Source organism: Acomys minous (assembly GCF_964271855.1).
Source record: "Acomys minous genome assembly, chromosome: 13".
Classification (NCBI taxonomy): domain Eukaryota; kingdom Metazoa; phylum Chordata; class Mammalia; order Rodentia; family Muridae; genus Acomys; species Acomys minous.
This window is the reverse complement of record NC_140495.1, coordinates 108,075,552-108,098,868: the sequence shown is the minus strand read 5'-3', so window position 1 is coordinate 108,098,868 and position 23,317 is coordinate 108,075,552. Positions and strand designations below refer to the sequence as shown.

Genomic DNA, 23,317 nt, shown 5'->3' with positions numbered 1-23,317 from the left:
CACCGCTACTCGATGTCAGTACTGGTAAATACTTAAGCAGACTCAGAGGCTCCCTACCACGGGACAACTCTAAGGCTGCAGAGGCAGCCAGTGAGATTACCTGTGGGCTTAAGAATATCAGACTCTGGAAATTCATCGAAGTTGGAGGTATCATCAATGCTCTTGATTTCAATAGATATTGCAGCTGGTCTCTCCCTGTCAACAAGAGAAACACCCCAAATCACCACAGTCTGTATTCACACGGAGGATGCTGATGAAGCATCCTCTTTCCTTGGAAGACTCCTTCCTGTTTGACATGGGAGGACTGCTGACTGGTATGCAGCATGTTTTTCCTCTGAATGCTAAATAAGCCAATTGACTGCATCCAAGCAAAATTATCATTAAAAATTGGTAATTCAGTTGGGCGTGGTGGTGCATGCCTGTAATCCTAGCACTAGAGAGCAGAGGCAGGCGGATCTCTCAATTTGAGGCCAGCGTGGTCTACAAAGTGAGTCCAGGACAGCCAGGGCTACACAGAGAAACCCTATCTCAAACAACTAAACAAACAAACAAAAAAATTAGTAATTAATCCCTGTACCCAAGAGGCAGAGGCAGAGGCAGACAAATCTCTTGTAAGTTCAGGGCTAACCTGATATACAGTGAGTTTCAGGATAGCCAGGCCTACCCTGTCTTAAAAAACAAAAACCGCTGGGCGTGGTGGCATTTGCCTTTAATCTCAGCACTCAGGAGGCAGAGGCAGGCTGATCAAGGTCAGCCTGGTCTACAGAATGAGTCCAGGACAGCCAAGGCTACACAGAGAAACCCTGTCTCGAAAAACAAAAACAAAAGAACCCAACAAATAAACAAACAAAAAACCCAACCAAACAACAAAGCATTCTGTCAGAAAGACAGGAACATCGGAGCTACAGCCCTGTCAGAGCACCCACCCCCTAATGAAGGCCTCCTCCTGGGAGGGAGACAGCCTCTCAACAGCCCACACTTGGCTCTACCCTGATTCACTGGAAAGGTAAAAGTCACCAGGATGCTGGTCACAATGGGCCAAGGAAAGCAGAGTCCCAGGCTGGCTTGGATTATACAGTGACACTATCTCAAACAACAAAAAACCAGAACACAACTATAATATAAAATGGCAAGTCACTTTCAGCTTAGCAGCCCATGCAAATGACAGTGGAGCTTCAGCAGGTAGTCCCAGTGCCAGGCCACACCTCTCCCTGTTACGCTCTGCCTTTCCACCTTCAACTCACTGGTTCTCAGTCTCCCCAAAACAGCCTCTGCTGGAGGCCCTCAGCCATAGAAGAGCAAAGACAGCATGCTTCCTAGACACCCTTCACATGGCACACTGTATCCTCTGGCCCACACTGGGCAAGTCTGACTCGTAGTTTTCACCACCAATAAAATACCCTGTCTAAAGGGCTCTCTTCCTTTACTTAGCCTGCTGATGACCTTTCCAAACTAGTATTAAGGAAACCACAGTCCATGGATGCCTGCATCCAAGCACTTGGAAAGAAGGGGCAGGAGACCCAGGGGCTCGAGATCATCATCTTCTATATACCTCACAGGCCAGCCTGGGCTATATGAAACCCAGTCTGTGGGCAGCAAGATGGATCGTGGGTACAGGTGCTTGCCACAGGAGCCTGGCCACCTGATTCGATACCCGGAACCACATAACAGTTATAGGAAAGGACAAACTCCACAAAGTTGCCCTGCCCTTCACCTGTGCACCATGGATACTTATCCCTCCCCCTCCATTTTAAATCCTGGAAACTGTAATGTGTGTGTATACCTGATATGTTCCCAGTCAACACCTTCAAAAAAGGGGTTATTTTTTATTTCTTCAACCCCAGGGGCTCCGATTCTATGTTCCCATTCACAGCAGAACCTGGAAAACACAGGCTTTTCAGTACACTCATGTCTTCAGAAAAAGGAACAGCAGGCTCCTGCACGCTCTCCCGCAACCCCAAGGGAGGAAGTAGGAGCACCCAAAGGTCATTACTATCACAAAGATGAGCATAGAGACGTTCTGCTACCTCAGAATCAGGCCCTTGGCTTTCTCAGACACAGGAACTTCTGGGGGAAAGGTCAAAGTTTCCTTCCAGTTCATCACTTTCTTATACGTCTCTTGTGGGGTCTCGGAGCAGAATGGTGGGTAGCCTGTAATGAGCAGGAAGTGTGTGTGCAGCTTTACAGACCAGAACATGGACTCAGCTTGATTCAGGCAGTTCTCAGCATGGATCCATGTCTGACAGCAACCTGACACCTCTGCATGATCTAAACCCATTTTATTTTTCACCAACTCAGAGTGAGAAGGTGTACCCTGATACCACTAGAAGCCAACTGGAAAGCTGGGGACAGTTGAAGCCAGGAAAAGAAAGGACATGGTGGAGTACAACGTGTGAATCAGCATGCCAGAAGAAATAAAGGGACAAACACTGTCCAAGCCCACCCCGTCATCCACTGGCTCCTTTACTAGTGCTCAATGGTACAAGGCCACGCCACAGATGTGCCCTAAATACAGAGACACCATCCAGATACAGGGGAGAGTGGAAGCTCCATGCTGCAAAAGCTTTGAGAGACACGGCCTTGGCTCAGCTCTTTGTCCACAACAGGTGCTTGATAAGCGAGAGTGGTTCAAGGGCCCAGACCCGACAGGGGGCATAAGATGTCAGGGACCCGAGCATACAGTGGGACCATTTGAAACAGCTATCCACTCTGAAGGCAAGTGGGCAGAGCACCATGCCCAGCTGTAGTGAAGAGTGGAACAGCAGTGTGCAGGAAACCCCTCAGGAAGCATGCGACTTACCGATGAGCATCTCATACATGATCACCCCGAGTGACCACCAATCACAGAGCTTGTTGTACCCCGTCTGCATGAACACCTCGGGAGCAATGTAGTCAGGAGTGCCCACCGTAGAGAAGGCCTGAAATAACGTACACACATTAGGGAGGCATAGCCAGGAGTGAGTGCCCAAGCTCAGAATGCTATTCCAGAGACCAAAGGCCCTGAGCTCCACTGCGGCACCGACAACATGAGCGCCCAAGCCTAGCACAGACTTCCCTGCTACAGCACTTCCCAAGCTGTACGACGACACATGGCCAACACGTCCCCATTAAGCACCAGGCTCTATACCTCAGTGAGCCTTCCTAATCCTGCCAACATGTCTGCAGGAAGAGCTGGCTAGCCTGATGCTGCAGATAAAAGCTGACATCCAAGCTCACCCCTCAAGGCCTAAGTACCAGCAGAGAGACAGGCCAGTGTGAACATGTCTTACTCCAAATCATGCCTCTTTCCTACACCGTGTGTGTAGCCCAAGAGCCACAGAGGGAAACCCTGTCAGAAAGAACTAAAGCCCTAATGGCCAAATGCTTACGTCGCAGGCCGTTTCTGTGATGACAGCAGTTTACATATCCACTAGGCTGCAAACCTAGGAGGACGTACAGAGCCAAAGCCTGCCATTTGGGGTCTGACATGTGTGAGGAGACTCCAAAATAAAAATAAAAATAAAAATAAGACAGATCTGTTCTCATCTGCTAGCCCGCACTAGAGGTTAGCAGCCTCAGTGACCTGTCCTGTCGGGGCTGGTGAGACAGTTCAGCAGTGGGTATAAGAATCTGCACTCGACAACAACAGGACGGGCTCTTCCTCAAACCCTCTCCAACACTGTCAGACCTGCTGAGGCTCCAAGTAGTTTTAGTTTACATTTCCCTGATGGCTAGGTACACTGGACATCTGTTTTTGGTTTTGTTGCATGAGATAAGGTAAGGCCTGGAATTCACGATGTAGACTAGGCTGGCCTCAAACTCACAGAGATTGTTTTTCTCTATCTCCAAGTGCTGGGTTAAAGGTGGGCGCTAGCAAGCCCAGCTGAACACTTTTGAACACAGCTACTGGCCACTGGGTTTCTTTCTTTGAAAACTGTCTTTTCTGGTCACTTGCCCATTTGTTGATTGACAGTTTTATTCCCTTGCTGTTCAATCCCTGCAATTCTTTTTGCAAGTTCTGGACATTAGCTGCTTATCTGAAATACACCTGATAAAGCTTTTCCCCTGCTCTGGGCTGTCTGCACTGCTGCCTCCTTTGCTGTACAAACTCGTATTTCCATATGGCCCCATCTGCTGACCCTGGATTAGCTCCTGGGCTGTGGATGCTCTACTCAGACAGGTCAGAAAGGTACATCCTTGATTTTTTTTCTAGAAGTTTCAGGGGTTTCTTTTTTGGTATTGTTGAAGGGTCTCTCTATGTATCCCTGGCTATCACAGGACTTGCAAGGTAGACCAGGCTAGCCATCGACTCTCAGAGATGTGCCTGCCTCTGCCTTCTGAGTGCTGGGTTTAAAGGTGTTCCACAAGGCCGGGCGTGGTGGCTCACGCCTTTAATCCCAGCACTCGGGAGGCAGAGGCAGGTGGATCTCTGTGAGTTCAAGGCCAGCCTGAGCTACAAAGCGAGTCCAAGACAGCCAAGGCTACACAGAGAGACCCTGTCTCGAAAAACAAAAGAACAACAACAACAAGAAGAATGTTTCTGTGCTAGAGAGATGGCTCAGTGGTTAGGAGTACTGACTGCTCTTGCCGAGGACCTTGCCATTTCATTTCTAGAGCTCACAAACATCTGCAACTTCTTCCAGGAATCCTAAGCTCTCTTCTGGCCTCTGAAGTCCATCCCTCCCCTCCTCCTCCTCCTCCTCCTCCTCCTTCTTCTTCTTCTTCTCTCTCTCTCTCTCTCTCTCCCTCCCTCTCTCTCTCTCTCTCTCTCTCTCTCTCACACACACACACACACACACACACACACACACACACACACACACACACAGAGCACTTGCCACCAGGACTGATGACCTGAGCCCTGGGACACACACAGAGTGGAAGATTCCTACAAGTTGCCCTCTTACCTACACACACACAGACAGAAGGAATGAGATGGACGTTTTCCTAGACAGTAATATTTCAATGGTGAATTTACACTATTTAAATCACGTTCAACATACAATCAAGGTAAATGCAATAAAGTTACCTATTTGCTTTTAAGCTTATGGGACATAATCTTGAATGTGTGCATAGTCAAACACTTATGAAATTTTAAAAATTCCCCTCTCCAGTTCTGATTATGAAGAACTTTTTCTACCACAAAGTAAGAAAAGGTAAGGCAGATGAATAGGAGCCCTGGCTTGCCTAAGGGGAATCAATATTTTCCTGCGTTTGAGAGATAGTGTCTTAAGATGGGCGTGGTGGTATATCCATAATCCGAGTATATTGGTGGAATCGAGAGGACCGGGAGTTCAAGGCCAGCCTCAGCTATATAATGAGCCTCAGGCCAGCCTAGGCTAGAGGAGACTTTATATCAAAAAATAAATGACAATGCTTTAAGTATATGACTTCGAGTATTTAGTTTTACCTTGAGATTCCCAGCTTAACTAAGCTCTTTATACCTTAGAAAGCAAGACAGAAGAAAGGTAATTTTACCCACTAAAAAAGCCAGAATGAAATCATCTTCTGAGAAGTCACTGGCAGCACCACCTAACACTATCTAGCCTCCCTCCTAGAACTCCCCTAAGGAGACCACACACAGACAGGGCTGCTGCTGAAGTAGTCTTTAAACACAAGGTAGCTACTCAGTGTTCATCAACTGTATATACATGCAATTGTTTTTTTGTTCTGCTGGTGATGGTTGGTACTGGGGACAGGACTAGGGCCCTGTGCATGCTGGGCCATGTGCACCCTTTAGCACACATTGGCACTAGCTGGCAGTACTTCAGAACCCTGCAATAATACTTACTAGCTGGCGTCGATTCCTTTTCCAGGTTTCTGCTTTCCTTTTGGAATTCATGTTCTGAAAAGCTAGAAGTAGAGAAGTCAAGTCCTAACCAAAATTTAGAAAGAATGTTTACTACTTTGGGGGCTCAGGCACTTCATACACCCATCAAACACTTGGTGAGGTCAGGCATGGTAGTGGGCAGCTGAGGAAGGCAGATCTCTGTGAGTTCTAGGCCAGCCTGGGAGGCTTAAGAAAACCTATCTCAAAGCAACAAGACACAACACACACCCAGTCAGCCCCAGGTGAGTCATTCTGTCAGCTCAAATGCAGAGCTCTGAGGCTAGCAGCTCTGAGAGTCATGGCGTTGTCAGCAGTTTCCTATGGCTCATGTAGGCGGAGGAGACAGACAGGCCTCATCAGAACAATTGTAGAGAAGGGAGCGCGAATGTTTATCAACTCTGTGTTTATTTATGTGCTGTTTTTGTTTTTTGTTTGGTTTTGGTATTGTAGAAGGAATGCAGGGTCTTCTGCATGCTAGGCAAGCAGCCTACTACTGAGCTACAACCACATGTTCTTTCTGTTGTTTTGTTTTCTGATCATCGACGATGTGCATGTAAGATGCTCAGCCCCAATCCCCATTGTCTGTATGTTCAGATTTTCGCTTATTCAGACCTGGTTCGTGGGACTCCAGAAAATCTGACTCAATCTGAACCTGTATGGCTGGGCTTGACCCACGCATGCTGACCCGAAACAGTTTCTAAAATTTGTCACCAAAGATCCAAGAGCAGCAATCGGACTCCCAGAGTTAAGATGCACTGTGAGTCCAGTGCCCTGCATGTGTGTGCCTGCACATGTGTGTGCCTGTACATGTGTGGGCCAAAGCTCATGTATCATTTCTTAAGTGCCATCCACCTTTCTTTTCTTCTTTCTCTCTCACTTCGTTTTCTGAAACAGGGTCTGTCACTGGCTTGGAACTTGTCAAACAGCTAGGCTGTGTGGCCACCAGCCTCGGGGGTCCTCCTATCCCCACCTCCTCAGTGCTGAATTTCAGCCATGTGCCTTCACATCTGGCTTCTTAGACGCATTCTAGGACTCGGGCTCAGGCGCCATGCTTGTGGAGCATGCACTTTCCCACAGAGCCGCTCTGGGCTGCTCAAGAAGCAGAGGAGCGCCTAACATAAGTCCAGTCTTGGGTTGTCCTGTGAGCTTTCATCTGTCTCTCTTTGATGCTCCATGGTCACTCCCAGCACCTTTCTTCTCAGCATCTGCCTCAGCACAGCTGGAAGCACTCCCCTCCCCAGTCAGACATCATGGGCACTGAAGAAAAGCACTGCATTTCTTCTCTAACCCTTGAGCTGTGGTCACCTCCCGTGTCTTCTGCATAGCTTGCTCACCAGGGGAATCACGTTTACCATCAGGTAAGGAACAGGGTGGCTAATGTCACTGCTAAAACTTACTGAAATCACTGGGCAGGCTGTGGTTCAGGTTCCTATAGAATTCTGTCCTGTGTGCTTTTTTCAGGCCGGTACAAAGGCCAAAGTCAGAAAGTTTCACATGGCCCTATGAGGGAAGGAGAGACAAGGTGATAGAGGATGGGCACTTCTGGACAGCGAGAGAACATTCTCTTGCAGCATCAGGTAACTCTCTAGTCAACACACCACTCCCCACCTGCCTTATACAAAGAAAACACATGGCAACACATTGTTAAAACAGCGCTCTAAACTGGGGGTGGTGGCGCACGCCTTTACTCCCAACACTCGGGAGGCAGGGGCAGGCGGATTGCTGTGAGTTCCAGGCCAGCCTGGTCTACAAAGCGCGTCTAGAACAGCCAAGGCTACACAGAGAGACCCTGTCTTGAAAAAACAAAAAACAACCAACCAGCATTCCAGCTAAATCCCAGCACTTGGGAGGCAGAGGCAACTAGATGCCTGAGTTTGAGGCCAACCTGGTATACAGAGCAAGTTCCAGGACAGCCAGAGCTACACAGAAGAATCAATTAAAAACTGAAGCCAGGAGCGGTAGAGATGGCTCAGAGGTTAAGAGCACTGGCTGCTCTTCCAGAGGTCCTGAGTTCAATTCCCAGCAACCACATGGTGGCTCACAACCATCTATAATGAGATCTGGTGCCCTCTCCTGGTGTGCAGGTGTACATGCAGGTAGAACACTATATATGTAATAATAAATTTATTCAGCTGGGCGTGGTCATGCACTCCTTTAATCCTAGCACATGGGGACAGAGACAGAGAAACCCTGTCTTGGGGGAAAAAAAGCCCCAAAAACCTGAAGCCAGACATGGTAGCCCACAACTTTAATTCCAGCACTGGAGACAGGCAGGTAGATCTATGCCAGCCTAGTCTATGTAGTGAGACCTGTCTCAAAAAAACAACAAAAAAACCAACCAGAAAACAGTGGTCATTTTTCAGTTATGAGACTGTAAATTGCTTTTCTTCTCTATAATTGTGTATTGTTCTAATTTTCTACTATATGAAATTCTTCTTTTATTAGCACATATTATTATTGCAAAATAATGGGCTTCATCTTGACATTTCCTGTATGTGCAAGACAGAACCGTGTGCAGCCTCTGCTCTAGGTTGTCTCCCTTTTACTCATACATGACTGACTATTCTTACAGAACAGAATTGCTAACAGAAGACACGATATCTGCCCTCATGACATTATACATGAGGTTTTCAAAGAAAGACAAGACAAAAATACCTAGAAAGTTAACGAAAGAAACAGCAGGGATTGCCTGGCATGATGACCTTTAACCCAGCATTCAGGAGGCAGAGGCAGGTAGATTGAGGCAGGAGTTCAAGGTCAGCCTGGTCTACAAAATTAGTTCCAGGACTGTCAGGGGGCACAGACACAAAAAACCAGGCGGGGAGTGGTAGCATATGCCTTTAGTCCCAGTACTCAGGAGGCAGAGGCAGGCGGATCGCTGTGAGTTCAAAGACAGCCTGGTCTACAGGGTGAGTCCAGGACAGCCAAGGCTCCACAGAGAAACTCTGTCTCAAAAAACAAAACCAAGAAAGCAGAAGTAGTGGGGAACTGCACTTTCAGTACAGACCAAAAAACCTGTGTTCCGAGTGTAACCTTCTACAATTCTAGAGCTAAAGGATGCGATGCACCCATCTTCGCTGGCTAGGATGACCAGTGACTGCAAATGCCAGGGCACACAAAGTGTAGCTGCTGCAGAGGCCACTCCCTGTGGTCTTGGGAACAGCACTACTTGTATCACAGAGGTAAAGCAATTAGGGCTGCACAGAGGCGGGGCGGGGGCGGGGGTGGGGTCCTCTGTAAGCGGGGTGCATTTGATGGAGCCTGGACTTGTGGCGGGCTTTTTCGGCTGCTGGTACTTCAGTAGAGGGAGGCCTGACAGCGGATGCACCAGCCATGCAGCTCCAGGTGCTCAGGGAAGACAGCGTCTCTGCCTTTTACAAAAAGGATTCATTTTGTTTGTGGTATTTGTAGACAAGGTCTTGTAACTCAGGGTAGATGTGGAATTTCTAGTCTAGTCTCCCTCTGTTCCCCAAGTGCTAGAGGCATCATGTACCACCATGCCATTCCTGGCTTATCTTTCTTTGTTTTGAGACCGTCTCACTATGTAGCCCTGGCTGGCCCAGATCTCCCTATGTAGACCAGCCTGGCTCTGCCTCCTGACAGCGGGAATTAAAACCATTTACTACGATGCCCCATTGGTTCTCTATTTTTAGGAACATTCAATTAATCTACAAAATCACAGTTCAGAGACAGGATGTGATGGCAAACGTGCCTGTAAAAAGAAAACAAATGGGGCTGGAGAGATGGCTCAGCGGTTAGGAGCACTGACTGCTCTTCCAGAGGTCCTGAGTTCAATTCCCAGCAACCACATGGTGGCTCACAGCCATCTATAATGAGATCTGGTGCCCTCTTCTGGTGTGCAGGGGTACATGTGAACACAACATTGTATACATAATAAATAAATCTTTAAAAAAAAAAAAAAGAAAAGAAAACAAATGAATTGGGTGTGGTGGCACACGCTTTTAATCCCAGCACTCGGGAGGCAGAGACAGGCTGATCTCTGTGAGTTCAAGGCCAGCCTGGTCTACATAGTGAGTTTAGGTTCAGCTAAGGCTACACAGGGAAACCCTGTCTCAAAAAAACAAAACAAAACAAACAAACAAACAAACAAACGGAAACAAATGATCACCGTCCATGTTACCACTGCATGTAAGCAAGCGTTAAACCAAGCTGCCCCGCTCAGCAGACCCACTTGTCAGGGTGCTGTGTCCCCACATACCTTGCTGTCCAAGAGAAGGTTGTCTGGTTTGATGTCTCTGTGGATGAAGCCCAGCTGGTGGATGGAGTCTATGGCTAGCACTGTCTCTGCTATGTAGAACTGAGTCTCCTCCTCTGTCAGAGTATCTTTCTTCATCAATAAGGTCATCATGTCCCCTGGAAGCAGAAAGATACAAAGCCACCACCATACACACAAAATGCATGTACACACGTACACGTGTACACACACACACACACACACACACACACACACACACACACACGTAAAAGATGAGTTAAGAACCAGTTTTCAGATAAGTCTTCATATCTGCCAATATAAGCCAAATAAACCCAACTGTGCTGTGTCCCAGAGACTGACCCACAGTGCTAACATGGAGCAAACAGCAAGACGTTTCTAATACTGAAAGGGTAAAAGTCACAGAAAAACTCAACTCGTACCTAAGGTAGGTGGTGACGACCACTTCACTGTAATTTTCATTTTCCCCATAATTCCAAAGTGTTCTTGCTCACCACAGTACTGTGGAGCACGGAACCGACCCTATGTTTGCTCTAGTGTCTGTGAATGGTGATTCCACACAGGCTGGACTGCTCTCGTTAGAGTGAAATGCAAATAAAATGTAAATATTAGGGAGATTTAAACAAGGCTCCCCACTAAAACAGGGAGAAGGCAGCGTGGGCAGCCAAGCATCAGCCAGCGAAGGCCAAGCCTGCTCCTCCACACTGGAATTTAACTGCTGACAGGTGAGCACACTGATGGCTCAGACCAGCAGGGCCTTCTCCTAACATCTTACTTGAGGTGTTTAAATGGATACCACTATCCTTTTATAACTTTTAATCTGCTGATAAACCCCTTACGTTTCCTACAAGGTGAAAATCCTAAAATTCAGCAATTAAAACAGAAGCAAAGAAGATATGTAAAGTAGCTAAAAAGCTAAGAAAAAGAGGTCGACTCAGTTCCATTTCATGTAAAGCTACTCATGTTAGGAAACAAGAAAGAGAGAGAGGCCTTCTGAGTGGCGTGTCATTCCTAACCTTTTTGTATTCTTGGCAAGAACTTTTTCCCACAGGCAAAAACTAAATCATTAATTACATAAAAGCTGGAGACTTGAAAACTGTGACTGGACAGCACTCCTGGCAACACCCTGAGGTCAGAAACAGTCAGAGAAGCCAACTCTCAGGCCACTGTGCAGCCTTCACTCACTGCCAAGGAGAGCAGCTGGTGGCTTCACTTGTGTGGGTTTGCCCAGATGACGGGAGAGCTCAGGCCAGCTGGTCTATGACTCTGTGAGGCAGCATCACCAAATACAAGGGGCAAGGTCCAAGGGACGTGAAAAGCCAGGGAAGAGGTGCATAGCTAGGGTGACACATGGCAAGGAGTGGAGGCCAGGCTGTGTGTTACTATTTGAGAACTAGCATGCAAATGCTTAATTAAGGAAGAGAAGGGCATTCCACTAGCCAACCCTACTGTATTCCTGATCAGTTGTTACTACTAGTGGCCCTGTGTCTAAATTTAGGGGTGCCACAAGATCAATGTAGTATGCCCTAATTAATTACATTTGCTTTGTAAAAACCAAAAAGAAAAGTTGTCTTCTGTTTGCTCTGGCTGACTTTGTAGCTGTCTGCGTGTAAAATCTCCGACGTTGACTCAAGATACTAACACAGGTGAAGAGAAAGTCCCTCTTTACTAATAAATCACAGAAAAGGTTGAAGTTCTATAGCGGTAGTCTGCTGCAGGGCTCCCATCAGCAGAACCCCCTATGTGTTCTAAAATGTTTGAAAGGGAAACAGGAAGGCTTGTCCATCTGAAATGGTGGGTGAGTGAAAGGCTAAGACCACAGAGGCACCCAGCATACGGCTGGCTACTGACCTCCTTTATAGACCTTAGACAGATACAGCAAGCGACTGTGAGCACAGTTACAAGGATAAAGGAGGGTTACTTGTTGATGTGAGAGAGAAACCACAGAACAAAAGGGAAATCGACCTTTCATTGTGAAGTAATTACCTCCAGGCAGGAACTCCATGATTAGGTAGAGGTTTAGCTTATCCTGAAAACTATAGAACATTTTCACAACCCACAAACTGTCTGCCTCCACTAGAATGTCACGCTCCGCACGGATGTGGCCAACCTGGAGGTATATGCATTTGATTAATGACAAGCCTTGCTCTGCTGTACACTCTTATCCGTTTAAACAATTCAAATACTGTTCTGCGTATTTAGTTGTGATGAGCAAAAGTTCTGCTAACACAAAGTGACCAACTTGAAACGGACACTTGACTTGAAGGAATTCAGTGATAGAATCCTGGTAAGGCCTCTTAAACTGCCAAAGTGAATGAATGGCTTCAATGCAACAGCAACCGTAGTACTGCTTTGAAGTAAACCTCCAATTAGTTAAAATTGCCATTCACATATATGTATATGTGTGTATATATGTATATACACACACACATACACACACACACACATTTTTTTAAACGCAGAGACTCATGTATTCCATGCTGGCTTTGAGCTCAATATACAGTCAAGGTTTATCGACAATCTTCCTGCCTCCGTCTCCAAAACTGAAGATTATAGGCAAACGTCACCACATCGGTTGATGTGGTGAGAGTCCTGACCCAGGCTTAAGCACGCACTCTGCCAGCATCCCCAGGCCTCTGTTCTAATAAACAGTCCTCACAGTGAGACCCTCAGCAAGTCCCACCTCAGTCCTCATTATCTAGGTGACCTTGGTGTTGTCTGAGCTATCTGTTTCGACTGGTTCTGGTTTCATTCTGCAATGCCTGAAGTGGAGCCCAGGACCGTGTTCATGCTGCACAAACACAAGTGCTCATGCCATGTAACTACTCGGCTACATGCCCCCACGGTGACATTCAAGTGACAAGAGCCTTGAGTGACAATGCTAGATTACCACGATGCCACAGTGCTTAGCTGTTCACTACCCTACAATACGGGTTACAGATTCAAAATCATGGCATTTCTAGTTTTCTACACTTGCTGCAACATCTAGCCTGTGCTACAGGCAGTTTGGGAAAATTGGGAGAATTACTTTACGAAAATATAATGTTTTATGAGAAGGGGAGTAGCTCAGCTGGTAAAGGGCTCGTATAGCACATATGAAGCCCTGGATTTGATCCACAGCACCACACAGTAAAGGTGTGTGTGTGTGTGTGTGTGTGTGTGTGTGTGTGTGTGTGTGTGTGTGTGCGCGCGCGCGCTCGTGCAAGACCTGCCTGCAAGCTTAGCACTTGAGAGGTGCAAGTATGAGGATCAGGAGTGATCATCATCCACCACATAGCAAGTTTGAGGCCAGCCATGGCTACATGACACCTTGTCTCAACATTGATTATTATATATCAAATTTACATTATTTAAAATATGTAATAGTGGGGCTGGAGAGATGGCTCAGAGGTTAAGAGCACTGGCTGCTCTTTCAGGGGCCCTGAGTTCAATTCCCAGCACCCACAACATGGCTTATATCCATCTATAATGAGATTCGGCGCCCTCTTCTGGTACATGTGCTGGCAGAATACTGTATAAATAATAAATAAATCTTTTTAAAAAGTATATGTAATGGTGCCAAGTGTGGTGACCTTTAATCCCAGCACGTGGGAGGCAGAGGCAGGCAGATCTCTGAGTTCAAGACCAGCCTGGTCTACAAAGTAAGTTCCAGGACAGCCAAGGCTACACAGAGAAACCCTGTCTCAAAAAATCAAAATATCCTCTCTGTCCCCGGGGGTGCCCAGACTGAGGCTTCTGCGAAGCTGCCAAACTGGAAGCCTTTCCCCCAAACTTGAAATGACCTGTGCTAGTGTGAGAGCCCGTGCAAAATAAATCCCTGATCTGTGAAAAAAAAAAAGAAAAATCAAAATATAGATAAATAAAATATGTAATAGTAACTAAAATATTATTGGATATTCTCAAATTATATTCCTTTCAATTTTGTTTTGTTTTTTGAGACAGGGTCTCTCCGTGTTAGCCTTGGCTGTCCTGGACTCGCTTTGTAGAACAGGCTGGCCTCGAACTCACAGTGATCCGCCTGCCTCTGCCTCCCGAGTGCTGGGATTAAAGGTGTGCACCACCACCGCCCAGCTCCATTCCTTTCTTTTTTAAGTGTCACAAGATTTAAAGATGGACTGAATCAAATCTAAGTCACTAAGACTCAGTCCAAACTGTAGTAAAAGTTCTGCTCATATGTTTTTATGTTTCAAATCACAGATGTATGCCGCTTCAGCAGCTGGCCCTCCTCCGGTTCTCACCAACTGCTTGCTTTGCTGGGAGGTCCTCCTTAGGCCACAGGCTCTCCCTTTCACTGACTGGAGACACAGACTACTGTCTCCTGACTTCTACCTCACCTACCTGTTCTCCCAAGCTCTATGGAGCTCAAAGGCATGATAATTTACATATCTGAGTTTTCAGTCTCCATTAACATGGCTCATATGAGAACTCTTTAATAGCTTCAACATGTGAAAAATATTAGGTTTTTGTTTTTTGTTAAGTGTTATTTATGGCACACGGGTGAGCACAGTAGATGAAACCACAAAACAAGTCAAACAAGAAAACTTGTAGAAATTTACTGCTGCTTGCTGACCTGCAGCTGTATCAGTGACCTTATCACTATAAAGTCAGAAAACTGTGGCCTCTGCTCTCCTGGGTCCCTACCTACTACAAGAATCCAAAGAAGTGAGGCGCTGTGGCACACACCTGTAATCCCAGCACTCAGAGAGGCAGAGGCAGGCGGATCTCAGAGTTCGAGGCCAGCCTGGTCTACCAAAGCAACTCCAGGACAGCCAAGGCTACACAGAGAAACCCTTTCTCAAAAAAAGAAAAAACAAAAGAATCCAAAGAAAAGGCACTAGTAATGTCACTTGTCACTCAACTTGGAGGACAGAATGGTAACTGCATTTCCTGTTTGCCCAGAGGGAAGCTACACACTAGGTAGCTTATCTTCTCTGAGGCTGACGTGGCCGCTGGAAGCCCTAAGATCTAGGAGTGGGCTCAGCCGAGCACAGAGCCAGAGGTGCAGCTCACTCCAGAAGGTTCTCTTCCCTATCTGTAACATCGAAGGCACCAGAACCTGGCGTACCAGCCAGTTGTGTCCTTCACGGGAGTGCAGCAGCATCAACCTCACCAGGGGAGAAACGTCCGGCCTTAGCTTTTCAAGTGTTCCCAGGTAACAGAAGCATCCCCTTTGTGGGCAGATTAACAACCTGAGCTCTCAGCAGGTAGTTCTAAACCCTGCACAGTTCAGAAATGGGAACAGAACACCACCTACAGCACAACTGGGATTCTCAGTCTAACAATGTCAGCACTATCAAACAATGAGGACGCATCTGTACTGGCTGCTGCTCGCACTCACCTAGCGTAAGCACTGAGTCCTTTCAGGACTTGGCTGACCACACACTGAGACCAATGGGTGCAACTGAGTCCATCAACTAAGGTGACCTAAATAATTAAATTAATATTCCATTTAATGCATAAGTTAATGAATTATTTTAAAATCCTTATTGCTATTTTCATTTAGAAAAGTGTAGCTATTGACCTTGTGGAAAGTGTAATTAAGATTTTATAGCTCCTGCTCAGATCACCTGCCATCTATCATGCTGGACTCTTGGCATCGGCTATGTCAGTCACCAGCTTCCACTATGAGGTCTGCTCGCCTCTGCCTCCTCAGTCTGGAACTAAAGGCCTGTGCCAGCACACTCCTCTTCTAACTTTGTCAATATTTTGTTTTATATACATGTGTGTACATGGTGTATGAACGGAGGTCAGATAACAAGTCCCAGGCATCAGTAGTTCTCTCCCTCCGCTCTGTGGGTCCCACATGATAAACTCAGCTCAGCTCCTTAACTCTGGGCTCTCGACAGGCCCACGTTTTAACTTTTGTGACAAACAATGGACTGACAGGAGTCTTGAGTGTTGGCTAAAAGTATAAAAATACATACTGTAAAACTTAATCATGACCTACAAATACCCTAACTAACCAGCACAGAAATCACTTTCCTTCATGAGACTAACTGGTGCTCTCTTCGGTGCCTGAGCACCCAGCTATGCCATAGACTGCCCTCCAGGTAACACATAACCAGGGCTATAAAGCACTCTGCCTTGGCTGCTGTTCATTTAACTACAATAGCAGCTGAAGATTTGCTAAACACCTCTTCAACTGCAATTAAGAATCCAAGGCTTCCCAGTAAAAGTTGAAAACTAAACAAGTTACTGTTTGGTGTGTGGTTGCTTGCCTGCATGCAGTCTGGGTACCATGCGCAAGTACTGCCCAAAGATGCGACTAGAATCACAGACCATTGTGGGCCACCATGTGGGGCCAGGAACTCGACCCAGACCCTCTGGAAGAGCAGCCAGCGCTTTTGACTGTTCAGCTGTTTCTCCAGCCCTCAAACCACAGCATTTTGAGGAGGCACTTGAATGTAGACAGAAAAAACCTCCATGATTATTCTCTCAGGAGGCAGACGAGCCAGTCTCTGTCCTCACTGCTGGCTCCAGAGAATTCTGCCTGGCACAAGACCTCACACTGGAATTTTGCTGCAGCATCACCCACTGCTACCTGTTCTGGGTCAACCAGCTAAACTAAACCAGATCTACAGGTCTACACTCTTACTTTAAAAAAAAATTAAAAAGCTGGCTCAGAGGTTAAGAGCACTGGCTGCTCTTCCAGAGGTCCTGAGTTAAATTCCCAGCAACCACATGGTGGCTCCCAACAATCTATAATGAGCTCTGGTGCCCTCTTCTGGTGAGCAGGTGTACATGCAGGCAGGTCACTATACATAATAAATAAATCTTTTAAAAATTAAGCTATCAAATATTTAAATTTGATGGAACTTATGTTGGTGTGTATCTCAGATCTACTTGCAAAGTGAGCTCCAGTCTTCTTTATTAATAAAGTGGGGTGCTGCTAGGGAGGGACCCCAGGGCCTCCAACACCACAGGCAAGCACTCTACCACTGAGCTCTGCTGCAGGCACAGGGCAGTGCTCCTAACCGTTAAAGGAAACGTTTCCCTGCTCTGTCATTCCACTTTCCCAATCAGTTCAGAAGCTGGCAAGCTGCTGGTCTCTGAGGCGCTGACAAGCTTCGCAGAGGCCCAGCTGTGGTTTAGGTATGAAGAGCAAGTGCAGCTGTGGTTAGCTGGGAGCAGGGACGCTGCTTCCTTCCCTCACAGCCTCAACTGTAAAGGACCATTTGTGGTTCACAGGCCTTATTTGTATTTTTAAACACAGAAGTGCATCTTTTGGGGAGAAAAAGTACAATTGTATGTATAATATACATAAGAAAACTAACTAGAGAAAACTGTAATAAAATAAACAGAACTAAGCAAAAATAATAACTGAGGCGGCCAATCCGCAAGCTGAGTAGCGGCAGCTGCCCCTGGAGGTCAGTTACCTGCTCCTTCTCCAGCATGTCTGCTTTGCGCAGGATTTTCATAGCATACACATGCCCCGTGTCTTTCTTCTGAACAAGCCGCACCTGGAAGATTACAAAGGAAACGATAGGGCGACAGGCGTGGCGGTGCACACCTTTAACCCCAGCACTTAAGAGGCAGACGCAGGCGGATCTCTGAGTTCAAGGACAGCCAGAGAAACCCTGTCACAAAAAAAACAACAAAAAAGGAAAGAAACACTAGGTTGAACCCACACTGCCAAGCTAAAGATTTGTATTTCCAGCACCAGGGATCCTACCCAGGGCTTCAGGGTGTCAGATCCCCTGGAGCTGGAGTTAACGACAGCTGTGAGCCCCCTGAGATGGGTGGGGGCTGGAAACTGAACTCAATCAGGTCCTCTGCAATAGCAGTATGTGTGCTTAAGCACTGAGCCACATCCCAGGCCTTTAAATTCTTTCTAAAATGTTTTATTAGATAAAGAAGTTTTCTATTTTACTTTTTAAAAATTATTTATTTATTTATTTATTTATTTATTTATTTGGTAGACAGCACTCTGCCTGCATGTACACCTGCATGCCAGGGCATCAGATCACATTATAGATGGCTGTGAGCCACCATGTGGTTGCTGGGAATTGAACTCAGGATCTCTGAGTCATCTCTCCAGCTCTCTTTTTTTTTTTTCTTTTAGTCCTGGAACTTACTGTGTAGACAAGGCCTCTGACTCCCGAAGTGCTGGGATTAAGACCTGTGCCACTTAAGCCGGCCACTCCCAGCACTCGGGAGGCAGAGGCAGACGGAATCACTGTGAGTTCAAGGCCAGCCTGGTCTACAAATCGAGTCCAGGACAGCCTAGGCTACCACAGAGAGACCCTGTCTCAAAAAAATAAAAAAATAAAAAAAATTTTAAAAATCAAAACAAAACAACAAAAAAAGACCGGTGCCACTATGCCTGGCTCATTTTCCAATTTTTAAGACGATTTTCATTATTCTTCAGTTTTGTGTAGGTGTACCTGTCTGTGTATGGGCATCTACTCAGACATGCAGATGCCCGAGAGGCCAGAGGTGATCTATGCCCTGGAGCTACAGCCTTAGACAGTTGTGACCTGCCCATGAGTAATAGGAACTGAATTCAGGTCTTCTGAAAATAGAGTAAGGGCTTTTAAATAATAAGCCATCTCTCTAGCCCCACTCTTCAATGCTTTTAAAGAGACAATTATATTGTGAAAAGAAAATGCTCTATTAACAAAAGAAAAACCTTCTGGCAAGTTCATGAACATCCTCCCCCTTTTCCCCAAGATACATACGTTTTTCTTTTCCTTACTGGAATACCAAGTTGAATCGCAGAGTGGATGAAGCAAGCTTCTATTCCATCTCCCAGCTCCAAAAATCCATTTAATTTACTGCCCTCAGATGGAGGACATACCAGATAAGCTGATAAGAGCAGATACTACACTTGATCTTAGTTAAAAGGCTGCGAAGTGTTTTTCCGTCTTTTTGCATGTTTCCCTTATCAAGTATCAATGTCCATTTTTCTCTGAACAGGGAGCATTTTGAAAAGCACTTTCTTATTCTCAAATGGCTAACTGTAATTCCCAACTGAAGGGTCAATTTTACCTTTTACCTGCAGCTTTAAGATATTACTGACATTTCCCCTGAGTACTGTTTTTTTTTTAAATATTTATTTATTATGTATACAGTGTTCTGCCTGCGCACCTGCACACCAGAAGAGGGCACCAGATCTCATTATAGATGGCTGTGAGCCACCATGTGGTTGTTGGGAATTGAACTCAGGACCTCTGGAAGAGAAGACAGTGCTCTTAACCGCTGAGCCATCTCTCCAGCCCCGAGTACTGTTTTTTATAATGTGCTTCTCCTTCTAGAAAAAGACCAAGTAATTATTACATCAGTGGTTGTCTTTTGGGTGTTTTCCATTAATGAGAATGACCTTTCATGAGCTCTTTCAAGCTTCCCCCAAGAGACTGGTAGTGTGATGGAGGAGGTTTCATTTGTAAGAAGATCTGGGCCTAGGACCTGGGATGCAGCTGAGTGGTGCAGCACCTGCCTAACTTGATTCTGACAACCAAGACAAACAGCAGCTGGGTCAAGCTACAAGTGCCTTTAATTCTCTACTACTAATTCAATTCAAGGTCCTTTTTCTTTTTTTCTTTTAGTTTTTTTTTTTTTTTTTTTTTTTTTTTTTTGGAGACAGGGTTTCTCTGTGTGGCCTTGACTGCCTGGACTCACTTTGTAGTTAAAGCTGGCCTCGGACTCTGAGTTCTACCTGCCTCTGCCTCCCAAGTGCTAGGTAGGATTAAAGGTGTGCACCACAACCACTGCCCAACTCAGTTATTTTTTTAAGACAGGCTCTCACTAGCTAAGCTGGGCTGCTGGGAACGCTGTGGTCCTTCTGCTTCAGCCCCTAGACTACTAGGACTACAGGCACACACCTTAACAAGCGCAGACCATCTCTAGGACTGTGAGCATCTGGCAGGGATTACAGAGTAGAGACAAGCATCAGCGCCCCCTTGCAGCCTGGTAGCCCTTGGAAAGCCGCAACGTTAAGCAGAGGACTCCAGCCAGCCTCTGGTCTCCTGCTCAACAGCTGTGTGACAGTGCAAATCTGCAGAGTCTTAATCTCACCAGCTATATATGAGTTACTGTCAAGATTACAAACTAGCTGGGCGGTGGTGGCACACGCATTTAATCCCAGCACTCGGGAGGCAGAGGCAGGCAGATCGCTGTGAGTTCGAGGCCAGCCTGGTCTACAAAGCGATTCCAGGGCAGCCAAGGCTACACAGAGAAACACTCTCGAAAAGAAAAACGGGGTGAGGTGGGGGTGGGGGTAGGGGGGATGGGGTGAAGGGAAGGGATTACAGTATTGTTGCATAAACATACTGATGTCAGGATCTAAGCACAGCGGCACATGCCTGTAAGTCCAGCTCTCTGGGCACTAAAGCAGGGGAGCATAGAGTTGATGCCACCTTGGGCTACATAGTGTGGCTCGGTCCAAAAGAACAAAGTGCCAATGCCAACTCTGACATGACAGAGAAGTGATCTGGGGCAGTGAACCAGGGAGAAGAGAGCCAAGAGAGGTGAGGGTGTGAAGCCTGCAAGCCAACCCACTGAACCCCATATATTCATGCTGGGTAACACAGTCAGGAGTTCATAGTATGTTAAAAGCTTTGAAGATCTGGGTTTGTTTTTACCTCACCAAATGCTCCTCGGCCTATAACTTTTAAAGACTCAAAATCTTCCAGTCCAAGCCTTGTTCTCTTTAAACGAAGAAACTCCGTTTCCTTCCGAGCATGTGCTGATCTCCTTAGTCGTTTCTGATGTTTAAAAAAAGAAAAGGGAGGAAAGCTGAAACTCTGAAACCAAGTCCTATCTGTCTTGCGCAGCGGGAAGCAGGGCCACACTAGTCTGCATAACTCCACGACAGCATCCCAAGAGCCCTTCCCTGGCATGAGACGTAACAAGCCACACTGAAGGGTGTGGGGGCTCCTCTGAGAACTACTTCAGCAATCCACTGTTCTAGCATTTCTAGTCAAGAAAGACAATCAACATTTCCCTTGAGCCCTTTTTCAGGTAAGTGTGTTTTTCCAGATCCTCCAAGCCCAGTATACCAGTCCACCATGCCTGAACTCCCTAGTTTTCCTACAAACACTGGGCGTTTGTTATCACTGTCCTGGGCTGTCACTTGATGTTGGAAGGCATTTCCAGTGCTATCTGGTCCCCTTCATCGTCCCTCATTGGTTGTATTTTTGCCTTGCATCTGTAGGCTGATGTGAGCCAGCACTCTGCTCTGATAATGACTTCAGAAACGCACCTTACTTCCTCAGACCCTTTGCAGTGAATTCATTCATCATTCAAAGACAAGCCCTCGCTCTGTAGTGCAGGCTGGCCTCAGTCTTGCACAATTTGCTTGCCTCAACCTCCAAGTGCTGGGATTACAGGTAGGAAGCACCACGAACTTGGTAGGATGCTCACCTTGTTCTTTTAGGTTTTAATTTAGCTTTGCTAATTTCACCTTAGAGTTCTAAACTACTCTCCTGAGTATTTAATTAAGGTCTTCCTCTGCATGAGTAACTGAATCCAAAAGTTGCCATCCCTCAGATTCCCGTCACTGAGCCAAACACTTCCCTGGCACCAAAGCTACCTTGCTGGAGAAAACAACCTTTCATGCTGGGGCCCAAGGGAAAAGCTCCCAGTACATCACCTCTTCATCTTTTAGGCCTTCTTCTTCCATCACTTTTTCTAATTTCTTTTGTCTAAAATAAACAAAAAAATATATAAAATAGCATTTGTATTCTGACAAGCCTATAGGAAAACTGTTAACCATTTGTACATATTCATTTAGATAAAAGGTCATGAAATACATTTTTATAATGTACTTAAGAAAAACCACATGGATGAACAAGAAATTTAAAGACAAGTGACAGAATTTAGTGTTTATAAATGAAATCATGGCTAGCAGGATGGCTTATTGGGCTAAGGTGCTTGGCACCAAGGACCAACAAGATGGAGAGAGAACTGATTTCCTGAAACCTATCCCTCTGACCCCCCACTCATGCCCTGGCCTGTGCGCGCACACACACAAACACACACATCCTAATAAATGTAATTTATAAACTATTTAAATTCCTATTTCTAAAACAAGTAAAAATTTTCATTCTTTGTTAGCTCTACATGTATAAGAGACTAAAATAACAAAGAAACCAGGCAAAGTAGTGGACACCTGTAATACCAGCACTTAGGAGGTTTCCAAAGCATGAGGATCAGGAGCTCAAGGCCAACCTCATCTGCTCAGTAAGTTCAAGACCAGCCTGAGGGGTTTTGGTTTTGTTTTGTTTTTTGGAGACAGGGTTTCTATCCCTGACTATCCAGGAACTCACTCTGTAGACCAAGCTGGCCTGAACTCAGAGGTCCTCCTGTCTTTGCTTCCTGAGTGCTGGAATTAAAGGCGTGCACCACCAACATCTGGCTCTGTTATATCAAATTTAAGAAACAAAAACAATACATAGAGGGGGGAGGATTAAGAATTATTTTCTCCTTTTTCATATGAAGAGGTCAGCGTATCTTATACCACACAATCCACCCAAGGATTTTTAAAAATTTATCTTTATTACATTGGTGTTCTGCTTGCACGTATGCATGACTGTATGATGATGTCAGAGTCCTGGACCTGGAATTACAGACAGTTGTCAGCTGCCATGTGATTGCTGAGAATTGAACCCAGGTCCTTTGGAAAAACAACCAGTGTTCCTAACTGCTGAGCCATCTCTACAGCCCTGATTTTTTTTTTTTAAACTACAGCTTCATAATGATTTGATAAACTGAAATAACCAAGTAAATCCCTTATATCCAACACTACAGAACATCCATTAATTCAGGAAGATGCAGGAAAGCACACGGGCTGAATCTCTGTCCACCATCCATCAGTGTGATCCAGACAAGCAGAGAGACACTGACGACTGTGCAAGAGCAGGTTGTGTTCTCAGCACTTACACTGCAGTTCACCACTGTCTTCTGTAACTGCAGCTCTGTGCTGTATGATGTCACTGTCTGTAACTGCAGTTCTATGCTGTATGATGTCCTCTTCTGGCCTTTGCAGATACCATACACACTAGTGGTACACAGACATACATGCAGACAAAACAGCCGTGCACATTAAATTAAAAATAAATAGGGCTTAGCCGGGCGTGGTGGCGCACGCCTTTAATCCCAGCACTCGGGAGGCAGATGGTGGGCGGATCGCTGTGAGTTCGAGGCCAGCCTGGTCTACAAAGTGAGTCCAGGACGGCCAAGGCTAACACAGAGAAACCCTGTCTCGAAAAACCAAAAATAAATAAATAAATAAATAGGGCTGGAGAGATGGCTCAGAGGTTAAGAGCACTGACTGT

General features: G+C 46.0%; 1 protein-coding gene across 4 annotated transcripts in view; it reads right to left on the bottom strand.

Annotated features, from left to right (window-relative positions):
• STK38 (serine/threonine kinase 38) overlaps positions 1–23,317 on the bottom strand; it is a 41,513-nt gene that overhangs the window by 5,784 nt on the left and 12,412 nt on the right. For all 4 annotated transcript variants that reach the window (XM_084754053.1, XM_084754050.1, XM_084754052.1 and 1 more), the window contains exons 3-13: positions 21,634–21,685; positions 20,624–20,746; positions 17,420–17,503; positions 12,030–12,153; positions 10,029–10,183; positions 7,207–7,309; positions 5,771–5,832; positions 2,801–2,918; positions 2,028–2,151; positions 1,784–1,879; positions 101–195 (exon numbers count right to left, since the gene is read on the bottom strand). In XM_084754053.1, coding sequence (XP_084610179.1) covers positions 101–195; positions 1,784–1,879; positions 2,028–2,151; positions 2,801–2,918; positions 5,771–5,832; positions 7,207–7,309; positions 10,029–10,183; positions 12,030–12,153; positions 17,420–17,503; positions 20,624–20,746; positions 21,634–21,685 — 1,136 coding nt within the window. The remainder of the gene's footprint in view (positions 1–100; positions 196–1,783; positions 1,880–2,027; positions 2,152–2,800; positions 2,919–5,770; positions 5,833–7,206; positions 7,310–10,028; positions 10,184–12,029; positions 12,154–17,419; positions 17,504–20,623; positions 20,747–21,633; positions 21,686–23,317) is intronic.